At 50.4% G+C, this 18,157-nt stretch overlaps 1 protein-coding gene across 3 annotated transcripts in view; it reads right to left on the reverse strand.

The window, feature by feature from the left end:
• The window catches only part of CORO7 (coronin 7), a 213,221-nt gene extending 197,483 nt beyond the window's left edge, over positions 1–15,738 (reverse strand). For 2 of the 3 annotated variants that reach the window (XM_090024446.1, XM_090024445.1), the window contains exons 1-3: positions 15,614–15,738; positions 1,963–2,059; positions 20–94 (exon numbers count right to left, since the gene is read on the reverse strand). In XM_090024446.1, the coding sequence (XP_089880572.1) occupies positions 20–94; positions 1,963–2,059; positions 15,614–15,673 (232 nt within the window). In that variant the 5' untranslated portion in view covers positions 15,674–15,738. Of the gene's footprint in view, positions 1–19; positions 95–1,962; positions 2,065–15,613 lie in introns of those variants that run through there. The other variant, XM_090024447.1, reaches the window with a different exon arrangement.
• Between the last annotated feature and the right edge of the window lie 2,419 nt (positions 15,739–18,157).

Here is an 18,157-nt window from a genome sequence, read left to right on the forward strand (position 1 = left end):
TGGTAAGTACCCAGCTCACCTGAATGGCAGTGCAGCTGAGACACAGCTCTCTTGCCTCCATCTTGGCAGTCCAGGGACACGATACCTAAAACACCTTGCAGGAGGAAACACAATATTAGGTTATAAGTTGCCCACTGTCCAACCCAAAAGAGCCAGCCCTAACTGGTCATGCCAGCTCCTATCAACTGGAACTGCCCTACACTACACACCACTAGTATTTGATACCTGGCCAGGCAGGAGGTTGGAAACTAAAATGCTTCTGATACCAAGTCAGTCGGGTGTTCCATTCTCCCATATAATTCAGGTTACAGGCCCACAGAATGGCCAAATGCAAATCTCATGTTTGCCTCATAATGGCCAACATCTCCTACAAGAAGTCACAGGTGAAGCCTTGAGGATCTGGGGTAAGCATATGCAGTCTTCTGTTGAGGCTGAGCAAGGCATTGGCTAAATGCATCACAACTGGCTAAGAGAAGCAAGGTGATCCATTTGTTTTGTACTGGTCATGTCTGAAGCAGAGAGTTATCAGGAAGACACAAGTAAATGCGGGTCATCTTGGTCCATGTAGCACAATTCACCTGTGTTCTTTTTTCGCCTATTGTCCAGTAAAGACTGAGCCCATGTTCAGCTTCTGCTCAGTACCAGGAAGACACCTCAAGCCAGTCTCAGTAGGTCCCAGGAGCTCAGCCGTGCAGGCTGGGTCAGTGTCTGAATGGGGGAAGCTAGCAAGAGAAGACCCAGAGCAACCATGTGAGAATGACACTTTGTACATGGCTTGCATCCATGCGACTCTGTGCTGAACCAATCCTCCACATGTGTGGGACTGCAGAGGAGCCACTTTTCAGATGGGCCTTAATGGAGGTCATGAACACTGACTATCTAATGATCTTACTGTCACCTGCAGGCTCCCTGCCCCCACTTTCACCTTTTGTCTGCTGCATTGTGTAATCAGCTTGGAAGATCCCATAGACCTTTTAGACAGCATCTGGCATTCTTTAGTGCTCTAGCAAAAATACCCTGGGACATGTTAAGGGCTACAAAGCATGTCTGGTGAGAAAGAGAGGGCTCCACTAGAGTGTGAAACAACTCCCACTGCTGAGCTAGCTCTGAGACAGCTGCCTCGGAAAAACTCCCTGCCAGGAAATTTACAGCAAATAAAATCTGACTTCACCCAAACAGGAGCAGGTTTAAAGAATCAAGCCAAACCCTTTCTCTGACTCTGCAACAGTGTCACTCACCCTGGGACTGCTCTTTCACGAGGGCCTTTTCAGCTAAGGAATAGGGAATATTTATAAGTCAAATGTGGTACAGTCTGTTAGCAAGAGGTGTGTGTGTAGGTGGAGTAAGACAGTGGTAGGAGCCCAGGCAACAACAAGCAGGAGTCTGGGCTGTATGAGAGTATCAGCAAGTATCCTGCTGCCAGAACAAACAAATGGATGCTAGCAGCCCTACATGTCTTTTGGCACAGGGCAGGACCCCTAGGTCGCCAGAGGGCAGCCTAAACCCACTGCCTTTTTTAACCGCTGACTATGGGAAGGCCAAAGGGAAGTGCTGCAGACATCCTGCTAGGCCAGACACTATACAAAACAAGTGGCTTGTGAGAAGCTCTGCAGGCATAAGATGCTCACATGTCTGATATGCACCTGTATCAATATGGTTAAGAGGTCTGTGATCCACTCCCAGGTCAGCCACAGACCTCCTCTGGAGTGTGGGGCAAATCATTTCATTCCTCAGGGCCTCACACACCCTCTAACATGGGAATGATCTCTCCCTTCTCCCACTCTTTACATCTCTGGTCTATTAAACTGGAATCTCTTCAGGACAGAAGCTAGCTGTGTGTGTACAGCACCTTGCATAACAGGTCACCAATCTCACTTAGTGGCCTAATGTCAGCTCCAGGGTCAGCATGCCCACTGCCTGCATTACACACACACCCAAGGCAACCTCCTCCAACAGCCTTACCTGCTGAATCTGCATTAAATGCTATCAAGTGGCAGCTGGCCTTGATCTGGTTCCCATAGGAGACAGTGGTGCCAGCTCGGATATCCCCGATCCAGGCCTAGAATAAAAAGAGAAAAAAATCCCTATTAAAAGAAACTGATGCTTCTGGGACAGCCCAACACAACACACAGGAGCTCTGCACATGCTGGGGAGGGAGGGAGGAGAGGCACGGCTGCCAAGCCTGATCACAAGTGCAACAACCCTGAAGGGACAGTGTCTCCTTGTCCCACAACACACCAATGTTGTCACAGTCACCCCTGCACTCCCCCGTGTGCCACATACCAAAGCAGGGTTGGGTGGGGGGAGAGCTGGCAGATCCTCTCAGCATTGTACCTGTTCACTACACTGCTGCAGTTCATGAAACAGCAGCCTGCTCCAAAGGAACAGCTGCACCATCCAATACTCTCCTGCCCACACCCAGCCCAGCGGGGCTCTCAGGAGGCATGCCCAGGCATGCCATATGGGCACCCCAGATACTAAGATGTTCTGGATGGGCATGTAGGGCTGCAGAGTGCTGGGAACTCTCTAAATAATGCTCCTCTCAGGTGGGGGAGTAAAGTGGGGAGGGGGGGGGGACCAAGGCTGCAATTCCCCAGCACCCCCACCAGCCAATCAGTTCCCAAGTACTGCTAACCACAAGAATCCTGTACCAATGGCTCCACCATGCATATGCCTTCTTCTCCAGTGGCCCCTTTTCAACTTAGAGAAGGGGAACCCCCGCTTTATCCAGGCCAGATCTGCCCATGTTATGGCAGGGCTCTCAGCACTCTGCTTCCAGCTGACAACACACTGGCAAAGCCCTGCACATTCACCATGATGAACAGGTCAGTGCTCTTCACCAGTGCTAGACATAGATGTCAATGACAGGACCTCTGCAAAGCAAAACAGGCATCCTCCTCCCATTCCATGTTAACAGATGAGGCTGAGGGGCACTGGTCAAAGCTGCCTATGTAAGAACAGAGGGAACTGGATACTGCATGCTCACTTGAGTTGAAAGCCAAGGACTCGGGACTCTGCTACTAGCCCAGGGGTCAGCAATGTTTTTGAGCAGTGCCAAAAACACCCACAACCTTAACTTAAGATGTTGGTGTGCCACGGGTGGGTGGTGGGGCTTGATTCTCGTTGTGTCAGTGCAGACCCAACCACTTCCCAGCCATCTGCCCCAAGGTGCATGTGCCAAGCAAAATGCCTTCATGTGCTACACCCTGGCATGTGTGCTGGGGGTTGCCTACACCTGTATTAGCCTATTTTTCAGAGCCAGGGGCCTACAAGTTGCAACTAACTATAAGGCTCCTGGTATCACAAGACACAACAGGAGCCCACTGCCAACTTACAGCTTTACATGATTAAAACAAACCCCTGATGTTTGACCAGTGATGCAGGATCTCCCCCATTCATGGGACTCATAAGAAAGGGACTGCTATGTTCTACATGCCCTAGCCAGTCTGGAAGCATGGCCACATGCACAGCACACGGCAGTCAAGCTTCACGCTGCGATCTTGGTTTACCATAGAAAGGCTCATACTGATTAGGAAAGGGCACAACCGATGGCCAGGTGCAGACAGGGAGATGCAGCAACAGCAGCTTCTAATCAGGATAGCTTGAAGAAGCTTAGACCCAACAAGCCCCTCCCCAGGCTTCGGCCATCCTAGACAGACAAATGCCCACCCTCACCAGACCTGGTAAAAGTCTATGCAAGTTCCTGTGGTTGCTCCCATTAACCCAAGGGTGTCAAATTTGCCCTTTGCCCAAGGCTGCCTGTGGGTTAGAGTTGAATGCAGCTCTGCTGGCAGTAGCTGCAGGGGTTAAAGCAACCACCACTCACCCCCGGCTGCTGACATGTCCCCAGTGGAGCTCCAAGGCCCAGATTTCAGTGGTGGGCCCTGGCCCCAAAATGGCAGGCCCCACATGACATTGTTCTGTGAGCCAAATGTTTGACATCCCTGCCTTAGGCTAGTAACATTAAGCTGTATTGGGACCCACCCTCCAGCAGCTAGCTCTCTGAAACCTGAAGCCTGTTAGACACTGGGAATATCACCACTACAGAGAACAGATGGAATAGGACAGCTAAGATTATGAACTTCCATCCCACTCCCAGAAGTCTTCTCAGCTCCCCCGATAGCATGCATGCCCCACCCAGGCTTGTTTGTGGTGGACAGGTGTGTTCCACTATCATACCTGTTCAGAGGCAGCACTGGGGTCCACCCTTTCTAAACAGGCTTCCCTTATTTTCAAGCACACAACCCCAAAAATGTGCAGCAACACCATTGAATGGTTTTCTCCACTTGCCACTGACTTCAATTCTCTTCTCCAGTGAAAAGAAAGGGCCTATGCTACGTTAACCTCCTTGAGGTAATCCAAAGTAGTAACAGGGAGATAGCAGACTTCAAAACAGAGCATCCCTGTCTTCCCTCAGCTCCTCTAGCCCTTTGTAGCTCCTCTTGAACATGGGAACAGAAAGCTTACATCATCATAAAAGACCCCACAACCTGAGGTTTCAGCAATGCAGGGACCTTCAGTAGAGGGGCAAGCAATAAGCATTTTAGCATGAAAGGCAAAGTATTACAAAGCTGACACTAAATATGAACACTACACAGCATGGAGCACACAGCACCATGTTCAGAGCACTTCCTTTTCCACCCTCAGCACAGTTACAGCCTGGTTTTAGGAGCCAAGATGACCAACCCACCTAGAACTAGGAGTAACTATGAGTGATGGGCAGGGATCCTGGTTTTTTTCCCCCCAATTAAAACCCGCCCCACAAATTCTCTGACAAAAATCGCAAATTCTCTGATAAAAACCACAAAATCTGTTACTAAAATTAAAAGCCCCCTGCAGCCTCCCCTAGCCCTGCTGGTGCCCCTCACTTGCCCCCAATGCCTCCCCCAGCCCTGCTGGTGCCCCTCACTGCCCACACAACAGGCCCCCGCCCTACTCATGGGTTATGGGGCCAAGGACTCAAGTCTGCAGGTCCCTGCCCCCAACAGCAGGCAGCTGCAGCAGAAGCAGCATAGAGTTGGATCCCCCACTGCTGCTGCCTGCTTGGGCAGGGGCAGAGCCAGCTCCTGGCTCCCCCCAGCCATGACCCACAATCCCCCAGCCCCGCCACAGGGACCCCCAGCAAACGGCACTTACCTCAGCCTCCAGGAGCAAAGCATGAAGCTGAGCGGAGTGGAGCTGTGGCTGACTGAGTGCATCAGGCCCCACCCTTCCCCCCCTCTGAGCAGGGCTGGGGGTTTCCCACCCCATTTGCAAACAGCTCTTGCAGGTTGGAGCTCAACCAGCCTGAAGAGCTGTTTGCAAAATAAGGGAATCCGTGGGTTTCTCTGCAAAAAGGAGAAATCTGCGTTTTCTCTGATAAAAAGAGGAAATCCATGGTTTTCTCCATTTTCCCTTGGGAAACAGAAAACCAGGATCCCTGGTGATAGGACACCCTGCAGCCTTCATTCCCCAGCTTTGGTTTCCTGATCTAGCCATTTAAGGTGGGAACTACTAACTTTAGTCAGAATGGAGCAGAGACTAAGCAGCACAGTGGTAATCAGGAAGACTAATTAGAGCAGTCAAATCCCTCACACTGCAGAGCCAAAAGTTGAGCCACAGTGGAAGAGACAAGATTTGTCAAGGCACACAGGCATCTACAAATCTTGGCAGTCGCAAGGCATGAGACCTTCAGGTTTTCGCTGCTGTCTTGGATGAGCAATGCTATTGAAGCACTGGTGCAGAGTCTAACTTAGCAAGTCTTGAACACTTCTTAGGTATCTGCAGCCTGGGCAGATTGAGATTGGAAAGCCTCAAGAAGTCAGAAAGCAGTGTAAAACTACTGGCATATGGCAATTTATTGCTCTGCTGCAACTGAATTGGATATAGATACTGCCGGGTGAGTTCCCTGGGGCAGGGCAGCCCCTAGGGGTGCCGTGACCTCCCCTAGTGTCCTTGCCTACCGTGCCACGTCTGGGTCTTTAACATGTCCTCCGTCTCGCCCGCCACGTCTTTGATCTTATTAGTTCAGTTAAGGAGGCTGCCTTCCTACCCTTCTTGGCACAGGGCTGGTCTTTTCTCCGAGTCCCGGTGCTGGTCCTCTCCCGGGGCCAACTCAATACACACGCCCCCTCCCAGGCTTTGCATCTCACAGGCAGCGCCCCACTCGAGCCTGCCTCCCTTACGTTCCACGGCCACTCGTGTGCTGGCCTGCGCCCCGTGCTTCCCGCAGTCTCTATGCCCACACTCGGGCCTGTGGTTGCACCTCTCGAGCTCCGCTGCCCGGCCTGGGGCCTTTACTCGTGCTCCTTATGCTCGTCGCCCGCACTTGGGTCTTCTAAGCCCCCACTCTGGGGCCCTATGCCGCGCCTCTCGCGCCCGTTGCCCACACCCTACTGGGCTTCCGCCTCTACCCGGCTCTTCCCGAAGTTGTCCCAACCCCAGCCCGTTGTCCCAACCCCACAACATGGCACCCTCCCCTGTGCCAGGAGCTCCCCCACCTTACTGGTGAGCTGCTGCTGAGGCCTCCTCCACCCCTACAGCCTCGCCCGGGCCTCCAGTCTAATAATCACAACTCCGCAAAACTATGCTGGCTCTCTCACATACCTCTGTCAGGGTTCTCTCTACCCCTGCATCATTGCAGCCGGTCAGAGTGGTCAGGCTGCAACCACTGACTACAGCGGCTCAGCTCACCCATAGTGCTCCTGCAACTGCCAGAGGGGAACTGTGTCTGGCTTCAGCCTTCCCTGCTTATAAAGGCCAGGCCTCGCCCCCTGGCAGTCAGCTGATCTAATCAGCTCCCAACAACTAGCACCTGCTGCCTTAATAACTGGCAGCTAAGCCATTCCCTATCTTCAGTAGCAGGCAACTCAGTAGCCCTACTACATTCCCTTTGTTCAGAACATCTCCTGCATGGACACAGTTCAGAGGAAAGGAACTTTATTAAGACAATCCTAAAACATGCAGTGGTTCATTTTCTATTCTTTTTATTGCTGGACACCGTAGCTTGGTAGAGCATTTACAAGTACCATATCAGCCTGATACTAACCCTCAGGTGATGTAGCCACATGTGTTTCTAGGCTGTCAGCAGGCTGCGAGGCCAGACACTACTGGCATTCTAAGGGCTAAGTCCAGCCTTAGAGAACAGGTGACTAAACATTTTATGGCTGCCTCTACAGAAGAACCCCTGTGCTCGGTGCCTGCTAGGAGCTGTATGCCTTGGCTTGAACAGACCCAGGGTTATGACGACTATCACTGGCAAGCAAAACCGATCTTTTTTTTCCCTGACCGACCTAGTTTCCACCACTTTGGATTTCACTAACGGCAGGTACCTCAGGACCCAAGCACTTTGTCCATCTTGAAGGACACAGGCTTTATTAAAAAGTACCTGCAAACAGAATAGATCTGTATGGCCCTTCCTTCGTGCTTGTGGGACTACCACAGGGAAAATAAACTTACCCACACTCACTCCCGTGTACCAAAGCACAGTACTTACATTCAGAAAAGCTCCTGGCCTGGCTCTGGTGTGCCAGAGTAGGAGTGAACAGGAGGGGCTTACTTTCCTTTTCAGGAGTCCTACCCAGACACCACTGCAAGCACTCAGCATGTGTAAGGGCAAAACTGGGAACAGGATACAGACTGCTGCCTCCTGGTCACCAGAGCAGGATCTTTTCCTGTTGTCACTAAAGGTATTGGGGCAGCAGCCTCTGAAACCAACACTGCAAGCCCACATCTTTTTTATTTTATACCACTGGAGTGGAAAAATCATTCCCTTCCACTTTAAGAACTGTGCTCATGCACACCTAGGCTGTAGATCCCAACAGACAGTAGAAGGTTTGCAGCTCAAATTGCCTTTTTAGCTGCATTACAATATTTCTATTCAAATTAAAATAGTGAACAAGCAGGTTTAAATTCAGAGGCTTCACCATAAGCACATGTCCCTGGGATTAAACCTGCAAGGAGGGAGTGCACTAGATTAGGAGGCAGCCAACTGACAAGGGAAGGGGAAGAGATAGCGAGAAGGAAGGCCTAGGCCCACACAAGAGTCACGTGGTAATTTGTGCCATGCCAACCTAGACAGAAGCAGGCAGATTCAGTCACCCTCAATACAAAGCCAGCTCCATTCAAATGCTAGCCCTCATCTTTGAGCTACAACAACTACTACTGAGCACGAACTGATCCAGTTTTGATCCAGAGTGAGTAAACACCTGACTCCAACAACTGGATGGGGCTGGCTGGTCCCCCTGCACCCCATTCCTTAACAAGAAAAGCCACCTGGTCTCAAACAGTTAGCTGAGGCAGAGCCCTCCATTTTGAGCCCAGGCAGGAAGATGCTTACTGCATGGATGCTGCTGCAGGCAGCAAGCTCTCAGGGAGACTAAATAAAAGAGACTGCACCTCAGACAAGATTTAAGCAACCCCTCTGACAGCAGGAAGCCACTGAGGCTAACCCAAGAGACCTTTATTGGGCAGCTGGTAAATCACAGGCCAAGGGAACGAATTTCATTTTCATTCAAAGGAGACCACCCAGCAGGGTGGGGCCCAAAGAAAGGATATCCCTTTATGTAGGATTTCCCCAGTTATGTTACAGCACTATGCACCTCACTGGAGCTGAGGTGGCTGGTATTGGACAACATAGTGTTTTACATACTGGGAGGCATTAGCTGCAGGAACTGAACAGGCAACTGTGTGGGTTACTGGCACTCGTGAGAGAGGTGTCCCACACTGGGAACTGTGCCTCTTCCGTACAGGACATTAGTACACTGTAATCCTCGTGTGACTAATTGCCTGGAGTTCCCTGGCTGGATTCCAGTAGAACCACAAGGTAACATCCTGGCTTACAATGCTCTCCAAACAAACCCTGTTCTTCCGGAGACAGGGAGGGCTTTCCCTCGCAGAGAAGGTAGCTTGGAAGAGTGGCGCTGCATCATAGCTAGGAGGCTTCCTCAGATGCTGCCCTAGGGGAGAAGTAATCCGGAAGTAATCCTTTGCACTTCCTTACCTACAGATCATAAGGGTGTACATTCAATCAAGCCAGTCACACAGATAAACAGAGATCTGAGAGAGCTTCCCACAGCTACTGTACTGTTACATAAGGTATGGGCTACAACAGGGGTGTCAAACTGTCATGGGCCAAATCCAAACCACTGGACTGCTCACAGGGTGGATCCAAATGTGGTAGCATCTGGACAGGCAGCATCTGGGAGTCATAGGAATTAATACAGCTATTGATTACCCTCCCATCACTTCTAACACCACCACCCCCAGCCCCAGTAAGGTTCTATACCAGGGGTGGGCAAAATACGGCCCGTGGGCCAGATCCAGCCCGCCAGACCGTTCTAGCTGGCCTGTGGGGCCCCTAAAAAATTTAGAAAATTAATATTTATTTGTTCCTAGCTGCCTGTCAAAGATGACAGGAGCCAGGGACAGTAGGGCCCAGAGGAAACTGGTGGCAGAACCCACCAGCAAGGCCTTCCCAGCCCTGCCCCCCCAACCAGAAACCCCTGCCTAGCCTGGCCATATCTTTCACACTCTGGTTTATAGATGAGAGGGCCATACCTTGCTACCTGCCCACTGCTCCATCAGTGTCCTGCACAGCCATCATGTTGGTTAGGAAGGCTCAGCTAGCAGTTACTGGCACTTCCAGTTGGATCTATATTACTGCCTTCAATCTAAGTATTCCCAATATCATTCCCTTCCCCTGCCAATGTTTTGCTGCTGTGACACTTGGCAGGCAAACACCTTGTTAGATCTTTGGCCAAGCCAGGAAGGCTTCTTTACTGCAGACAGCAGCACCAGACACTGTCCCAGTGACAGAGCCACGTGACTAAGGAGCCAAGACAGCCTTTACCTTCTGACAGGGACAGCCCAGTTCTCCCGACTGTAAAAAGTCTAACTACTTACATCAGAGCTAGCATTCTCCTGATCTGCACAGAGGGAGGGTCAATCTCAGATGCCTTCAAAATACTGACACTATGTCTATACCATCTCTATACTGAGCCTGACATCACCACAAAGCATGACCAATCCTGCATACACCACTCCTGGAAATGAGGTCACATCCCCGTCATCAAATGCTTTCCCAGTCTGCAATAATCTGGACCCTTACAGGACCTCAGTCAGGACCAAAAGAACTGGGACAAGACACCAGTGTCCCCCATATGCATACTTCCAGTCCTTAGGCATCCTGACCACCTCAGCTCCTCACCCCTTCCACTCCACTGAGGAAGAGACAAGGAGGAGCTGCCTCATTCCTGCTCTCCTGTATCCATAGGAAGCCTGTGAGAGGAGTACCTCCTACAGGTACTCTTTGTTGGCTAGCAAAGCAGACAGCAAGGCATGAGTCCCCACAGCATTTTCCACACTGAAATCCACTTCCCTGAGCTGCTAGTCACTCTGTCCTGAGCTCCAGGATTCCTGGCTAATGCTACACTGGACCCTGTTGAGTGTCCTTGTTCCTTTGCCTTCTCTACAGGGCCTGCCTACAGTGAGCAAATGAAACCTTGGTGACCAACGAGCCCTCATGTTCCTGAAAGCAGCCCTTTTGGGTCAATGCAGGGAAGCCAGCACTGCTACTATCCAGACCACCTCTGTTCTGTGGGAAGCAGAATTCAGTCTCCAGGGCCATTAATCTAATAAAAACACCTTGTTCTTAGTGAGTTTATGCTGAGAGCATCCTACTAAAAGTAAGCAAGGCTCATCTTCCAGCAGCCACTAGGACCAGTGAAAAAAGAAATCCTTTGGCTTGTCATCAGTTCTGCTCCCATAGCCTCAGCACAAGCAGCATTAATCCACAATGCCTTCCAATTCAAGAGCATTTTAAAGCCTTTGCCACTGAGCAGACAGCTCAGCCCAGTTTAAGCTGCCATCAGGCCTGTGTAGTTCAGCAGCATGTTAATCTGCATCCTGAGAACCAAATGCTGGAAGGAGATAGCTTGGCCAATTAAGACTGCAACCACTTACATCTCATTAATCAGCTGTGCAGATGGACCAGGCGCATGGATAAACCATGTATGTGCACACCCCAAGGACTCTGGGAAGCGCAAGGCCAAGTACTTACTGGGTGGTGCAGGGAGTTACTCTGCTGGGGCTTCAGGTTTCAACTGCAGAGTGAGTTTTGATCCATGTATTTTTGCAAGAGATGTGCAAGGGTCAGAGCCACAGGGAGATGATTGCTCTTTCCATGCACACCATTTAGATGCACTTAAAATTGTTTGCAATTAAAATTGTGAGGAGAAAATCACTTCACTATTAGCAAATCTTCATTTTAATACAACTGGCACAAGCCACAGGGCAGATCATTAGATCTTTGCTGCTTGCCTAAGGGATATGATTCCAATGACATCCATGAGCCAGCTACAGAAGTTTAACCCTGGCTTGGCCACTTCTTGCTGCAAGCCCTCAGGCGAGTGACTTTACCTCCCTGTATCTATTGGAAAGAGGAGAGATTTAGAGAGGCCATTCCAAGGCTGAATCCCACTGCACTGCACTCCTTCCACTCTGGCAGCCAAGGAGTTTATCCTATTGACCCTCTATGACAGGACTCTCTCCCTGGCAGCCAGTCCTGTCATTTCTCCCAAAGCAGGGGACTTCCATGCCCCACAAAACCTCCATGGCCTGCCCCCGACCTGCTGTACAGCCACTACACGCTTCCCAACCTCAGCTTCCACTTCCTGCCTCAAGGTTTTTGTCAGATTTCTAGCTTGCTTTTACTACCAGAGCCTGGGCATCCTCCTTGCCTTCTAACCAACTTTATCTGATCTAGAATGAGCTATGAGCAAGATAAGAGCATCACACTGGCAGCAAGTGTGAGGCAGACCCTTAAGTGTCAAGCGAAAACAATGTTCTTCCAGGAAGCAGAGATGTGACTCAATCTCAGTGACCTAGCTCCTCGCCTTATCTCAAGATGGGTCAGAAATATAGGTGCTTTAGATGGAGGAGAGAGGCAGAGTGCCTCTCATTAGATAGGTAAGCCAAACAGCTACACCCCAGAGAACTGGACTGGTAGCTGAAAAACTCAGTACTGGTTCTACCCTGCACTGACAAGTCACTCACTACTTTACACTGTGCAACCAACCACAACCATTTCTGACTTTCTTCTCCCAAACCAGCCTCATTTCTCCTTCCTCCTCCAGCCAGCTCTCCTTTGGTTATGGGGCATTTGTCCCCAAGAACCTCCATTCTTCTGAACACCTTATTTCCTTATCCCTGCCTCTTGGGCACTACACTGACTGGCCCTAGACAGCGCTTCTCGGCTCACGTAGTTCTCAGAGGGTAACCATTGACTCTGTTGTACCAAGGGCAGCTCAGGATTATTTCCTCATGTGGTCAAGTGGGGTCACTAGAGCGGGACCAGCATTCCCTCTAAGCTGCACGGTGTGCACAGCCACACAGGTGCACTCATGCCACGCTCCTGCCACGCTGCCAGGTGCACCTATATGGCTGTGCATGCCACGCAGCTTAGAGGGAATGCTGAGAAGGACAAATCAATACAGGTTTCCCTCACTCTGTGCTATACATGTGTTCCTGGAAAATGGTGCATAACTCAAATTTGCATAAAGGGAACTCACTTTGCAATATAACAAATAGGGATACGACCCAAGACCTTGACTGTACTGACTCCTCAGACGCATTTCTACCACTTTTACAAGACAATTTTAGTACTCACCAACAGCAGACAGTACACACAAGCACCGGGTGGTGGGGAATGTTACCGTAATGGGGATGGCAACTACAGAGACACGTGTTGCAGACAACGAGCAAGAAGCACAGATCCTCACAGGAGACTATATTTTGGTGCGCATCACTCCCACAATGCACCACACAAAGCAGCTGACTGCAGGCTTCCACTACACCAATCCCATAAAAGCAAATTTATCTTGCAGATAGCGAATTCTTGGTATAAAAAGGGTCATTGCAAAGGAACAAATTCGCACATATGGAACCTGCATAAAGCGAGGGAAATCTGTACTTCCTCCCTTCTCCTAGCCATCTGCTGGTACAAATGCCAGCTCCTTAGCAATGCATGCAGGAGAACAATAGCAGACCCTGATGCTGGGAAGCCCAGTGCATCTGTGGGAGCAACCAGTTACAAAAGTTGTTCTCCAACTGTAAGGGATGCACACGGAGAAGGGGAGCAGCTGTGCAATGAGCTCCAAGCTGAAATAGCAAAGGGGCCTGAAGGTCAGGGCTTAGGGGCCTGGGAAGTACTGAAGTGGGGTCCAAGCATGGAATAGGATGGAGGTGGGTGAAGTCTGTACAACACTTGCTCACAAGATGACTGGTTTGGTCGACTCTGAATCTTTTTTTTGCTCCACTGGAAACAAGAACCACCAACTACACTTGTGTTTAGTACATCGGACACTCCAATTGCTAGCCCAGTATACTCACAGACCAGCCTGAACTGAACTCAGCTGTAAGTCCCTTGAGGTCTGGACTTGTCTAAGGTGACTGTCAGATGTCATGTACATGTATAACACTCTACACACTCTATACAGATAGATACTTAAAATCTCCCCACCCCCCAGACAAGCCTCCAAAACACAAGCAAGTATCACTTCCCCTCTGCAACCAACCCAGGGAAAAGCTGTCACCTCAGGGGTAAACAGGGAACCCAAAATAGCTTAGAACAGCCCTTTGCAGAGATCCCAGGCCCAGAGTTCAGTTGCCTTTTTCTTCACAACAGGGTAGAATCAAAGCAACAGGCAGGGCTGCACACGCCTCATATCAGCAGGGAGTGCAGTGTCTGGAGGTGAGTCACTGAGTAGCCTCAGAGCTTATCTTTAGGCATTTCCTTTGAAAATCTTAGCCAGGGTCTCATCTAGCCCATGAGGACATTGTGACTTAACAGTGGTACAGGGAACTCTCCAAGATCCTCACAAGCAAGTTGTTGCAAAAGTGCAGTGCACATGCACTGTATGGTGTGGCAGGCAGAAACCAAGCTCAAGTTCTTAAGGAAATGTTCACAACATATTTTAGCCCTTTTGACTCCAGCATGTAGGATTTCTCATGCTTGCATTGCCATACAGCACTGTAAGTAGCTATCTGAAAGGCTTCCCACACAGCACTATGTGGCAAACTAGTTAATTATGCAGTCCCATGGCAATAGCTTGGTATCATTTGGGGGTTTTTTTATTTTATTTTATTTTAAGGTCTGGAAGTCTTTTTAGTACATTTCCTGTCTCTCAAGTGTGTGGGTCCAGGATGATCAAAGCAATCATAATTCACAATGGGACTCCTGTATAATGGGCACACAACTACTAATTAGGCTTATGAACTCCCTGCCGCTCAGAATTCAGCGACTGATCCCACAGCTTCTGGTCTCACAGGTTAGTTAACCTGCACAAGGTCTGTAAGCAACCAGGCTGTAGCATGAGAGCCTAACACAGGGGTGGGCAATTATTTTGGGCAGAGGGCGGCTTACTGAGTTTCAGCAAGCCATCAAGGGCCACACGACAGGCAGCCAGGGGCAGTTATATATTAATTTTCTAAATTTTTTAGGGGCCCTGCAGGCCAGATAGAACAGCCTGGCAGGCAGCATCTGGCCCTCAGGCTGCAATTTGCCCACCCCTGGCCTAGCAGTACACAGGGCATCTCAGGAATTTCCTGATGTTTAAAATTTGCAAGATGACAGTTGCATTAAAGTCAGTGTTCGGTGGCCATGATCTGCTTAGAGAGCCTCCCCCAACCCCTTGCTGTTTTCTTTGTGGATCAGTAAACTGCAAAAGCCCTCATTTTGCATTCAAGTTTATTGGTCAACTATCTGCATGTGTTAATCTTTGCCACGTTAGCCCACAGGGCCTGCTGAACTGTTTCATTTCCTAGCAGGTTAAGCTGCAAACTGCTCTACAGAGAATAACACTACAGGATAAGGAAGAGGTTACACAAACACCCAAGAGGAAGACAGGGCGGAAATGCTGAGCACATCTTGTGATACCAAAACCTAAACTGAAAACTGGTTTCAAACAACACTGATGTTCTTAACTTAGCATTTCAAAATCACAAGGCCCTCTAGATCCAGCTGGGGATGCAATGTCATGAGGAAAATATGTCGGTAGAGAGCTTTAAGATTAAGGCACAAAACCCTAGGTGGAAAGTGCAGAGATCAAAGGCAGGAGAGGGGGCATGTGTGTTTTACAGAGGGGCTGCCAAACAAGCCAAGTGCAGCAAGGTGCGGGCAGGGAAAAGGGCCTTCCAGAGATCATCCTGGACCCACACAATTGAGAGTCACGCTTCAATTCAGTCTCCCCGCACACATACCCCTGGCACCAGGGGGGCAGGAACCCTTCCTGCGCTTCGGGCATTTAAAAGCCAGAGGTCTCCCAGCGGCGGGGGCGGGTCACCAGCAAATAAAGATCGGTGCAAGTGGCGCCCCTCAGAGGTGCCAAGCGGGCGGCCCCGCCGGGCACACCTGGGCGCAGCCACGTGCCCCCGGCCCGGCCCGGCCCGGCCCGGCCCGCCAGGGCGCGGGGGCCAGCAGGTGCTCGCGGCACCTGGCAGCAGCGCGGGGCTCGGCGCCCTCCTCCGGCCCGCGCCCCCGCCCGGCCCCTGCAGGCTGCGGCCGGCGCCGGGAGGCAGAGCTGTCCCCGCCGGGAGCCGCGCGCGTGGCTGACACCGCGGGGCAGCGCGGACTCACCTCCTTGCGCGGCGGCCGGGCCAGCGCGTGCCGGAACTTGGACACCCTGAAACGGTTCATGCCGCCGCCGCCGCTGCTCCTGCTCCGCCGAGCCGGCCCCGCCCCGGGCCCCGCCCGCACCTCCGCCCCGCCCCGCAGGACGGGCCGCGGAGACCTTCCTCCTGCCGCGCCGCGCCCGGGAAGCTGGAGCCGAGCGCCGGGCAGACGTCGCCCCGGGCCGGGAGGAGCGGAGCGCAGGGGTCCCGGGCCACCGCCCGCACTTCCTGCCTCAGCTGCGGCCGGGCCCGAGGCCGGCGCTCCCGTCTTGCAGCGGGTCCTGCTCGCGGCCCGGGCTGAGCCGGTGCGCCACTTGGGCCCTGTCCATCCACCGCCCGAAGGCGAGTGGCCGGCGGTGGTGGCAGCACTCCGGGGGTCAGTTGCCCTCATGGCTCGTTGCCATCTCCCCGAGCTCGACTAAGCTCTTCTTCTGCCGTGTTAAGATCTTCTCTTCTTTGCAGTGGTCTGGATGCCTCTCAATCCAGCTGGCCTCTGCGCTTCTGGGAGTGACGCTCTTGTTCACAGCCCTGGAGACTTTTCAATTCGTTCCAATATGTTTTTGCTTCAATCTTAAACTGAGTAGCACAGCTCTAGGCCTCTGGCATATTAGTGAAGCTTCGTGTTTCTTCTTAGCTGGAGCATAGGTGTTGTTTTAGCTACCATCTGAACTCCTTTCCCAAATGCTAGATCTGCATTGGTAGGCCAAAAGATACTCCAAATTGTGTCTCTACCACAGCCTACTCCAGGAAGACTAATTGCCACTTTTCACTTCTTTATCTAGGGTAGTTCATTGTACATCTAGTGTTGGGCTATTTCAAACGGTACCCAACTGCCTCCAGTTGTTGGACACTGATCATTCAAGCTTCAGATCTGGCTCTGACAAAGAAATACTGGTAGCCTTGTGAAGGAATGGACAAAGTCAGACATGGTGGTAGTACTACTGTTGTTTGTTTGTTTTTTTTTTACAAGCCTTTGATTTGACCACAGGGCCAGACAGGTTTGGGAAGAATCAGATTAAAGGGATTTTGTTTGTTCTTAATGGACAGGCTTCAATCCATGGAGTTAGGCCTTTGCCACATCTCCTCAGAGCTCTCAGCTAGGTACTATGGTGTTGATGGGCACAGTCTTGCCTCCCCTCTTGCTCAGTTTTTCCACAGCCCTCTGCATTGCATTGTCATCAAAACAATCACAAAACTCTGCTCTCTGTCTCTTTGGTAGATCAACTACTAAATGACTAGGTATTTACAATGAATCCAAAAAGAAGGTAGTTGATAGATCGTCTGTTATCCAAATGGCCAGTAGAGAGCAGTATGAAAGTCAATTGTCTGGAGCAGTGGTTTTCAAGTTGGTGGTCCGCAGACCCTTAGGGGTCCATAGACTATGTTGAGGGGTTCATGAAAGAGGATTATGATCAATCAATGTATGTGAATACCCACACTTACAATTCAGAGGTGTCTGCACCTCCATTCAAAATTTCCAAAGAGGTCCACACCTCCATTTGATTTTTTTTAAGGAATCTGCAAATGATAAAAGGTTGAAAAACACTGGCCTAGAGTTCCACTTGGATCAGACAGATTGATGCTGACTGGAAGGAAAGAATATTTTGAAGAACTGGCTGATAGATGTGTCAGGTTATTCCATTAGTTTCTTTTCCTGGATTTCCAACTAGCAACATTAGCAAGAAATGCTTTACTTGAACACAACTTGCAGAAAAATAGGAGAGACAAAGAAGCCAATTTGGTGTTCTTTTCTTTTCGAAGATACATAATAAAGGCCCAACAAGTTTTTATTTCTTTAACTATTGTACTGTTTGCTTTTATTTAAAATTTGGGTTATTTACCCTGGAAAAGTGATTCTTAACTGGCGTGCCATTGTACTCAGGGCTGCCTTGATTCTTTTAAGGGTGTCATAGGATGCCACACAATATTAGCACTGTTAGATGTACAAAAACTACAGGACTTACAAAATAAACCCAGAGGTTTCAAACAGAAATCCATAACATCAAAAACATTCTGATTTGTTTTGGTTCTTCTGAGTTCTTTGTAAAACAGAAAAATTGCTCTAGCATTTTTCTGTAATCAAAAAATGAAAGAAAGCTAAGAGCTGGCACTTTTTGAAGGATGTCTTACAGGGCTGGGCCACAATTTTTGGAGGCCCCCTGCAAGAAATAGTTTTGGGGCTCCCTGCCTTGAAGAAGCCAGTGGCAGTGGGGTTGGGGGATGGCAAATGGCTAAAGAAGCCAGTGGTAGGGATGATGGCAAGTGGCCAGACATGAAGCCGATGGTGGAGGGGGTGGCAAGCAGCCAGACACAGAGGGCCCCCTTAGCTGTGGGGACCCCTGTGGCCACAGGTTTTGCAGTATAGGGCAGGCTGGCCCTGGTATCTTAAGTCTAACTAGGAATACCTTCAATCCAAAAAAAGCTGAAAGATACTGCTATAGACAACTGAAAAAACCAAGCAGAATTGTGACATTATAAAAAGCATGGAAGAAGACACTGAGTGAGAGGT

Source organism: Crocodylus siamensis, chromosome 12 (genome assembly GCF_052110815.1).
Source record: "Crocodylus siamensis isolate JL-2025a chromosome 12, ASM5211081v1, whole genome shotgun sequence".
Classification (NCBI taxonomy): Eukaryota; Metazoa; Chordata; order Crocodylia; family Crocodylidae; genus Crocodylus; species Crocodylus siamensis.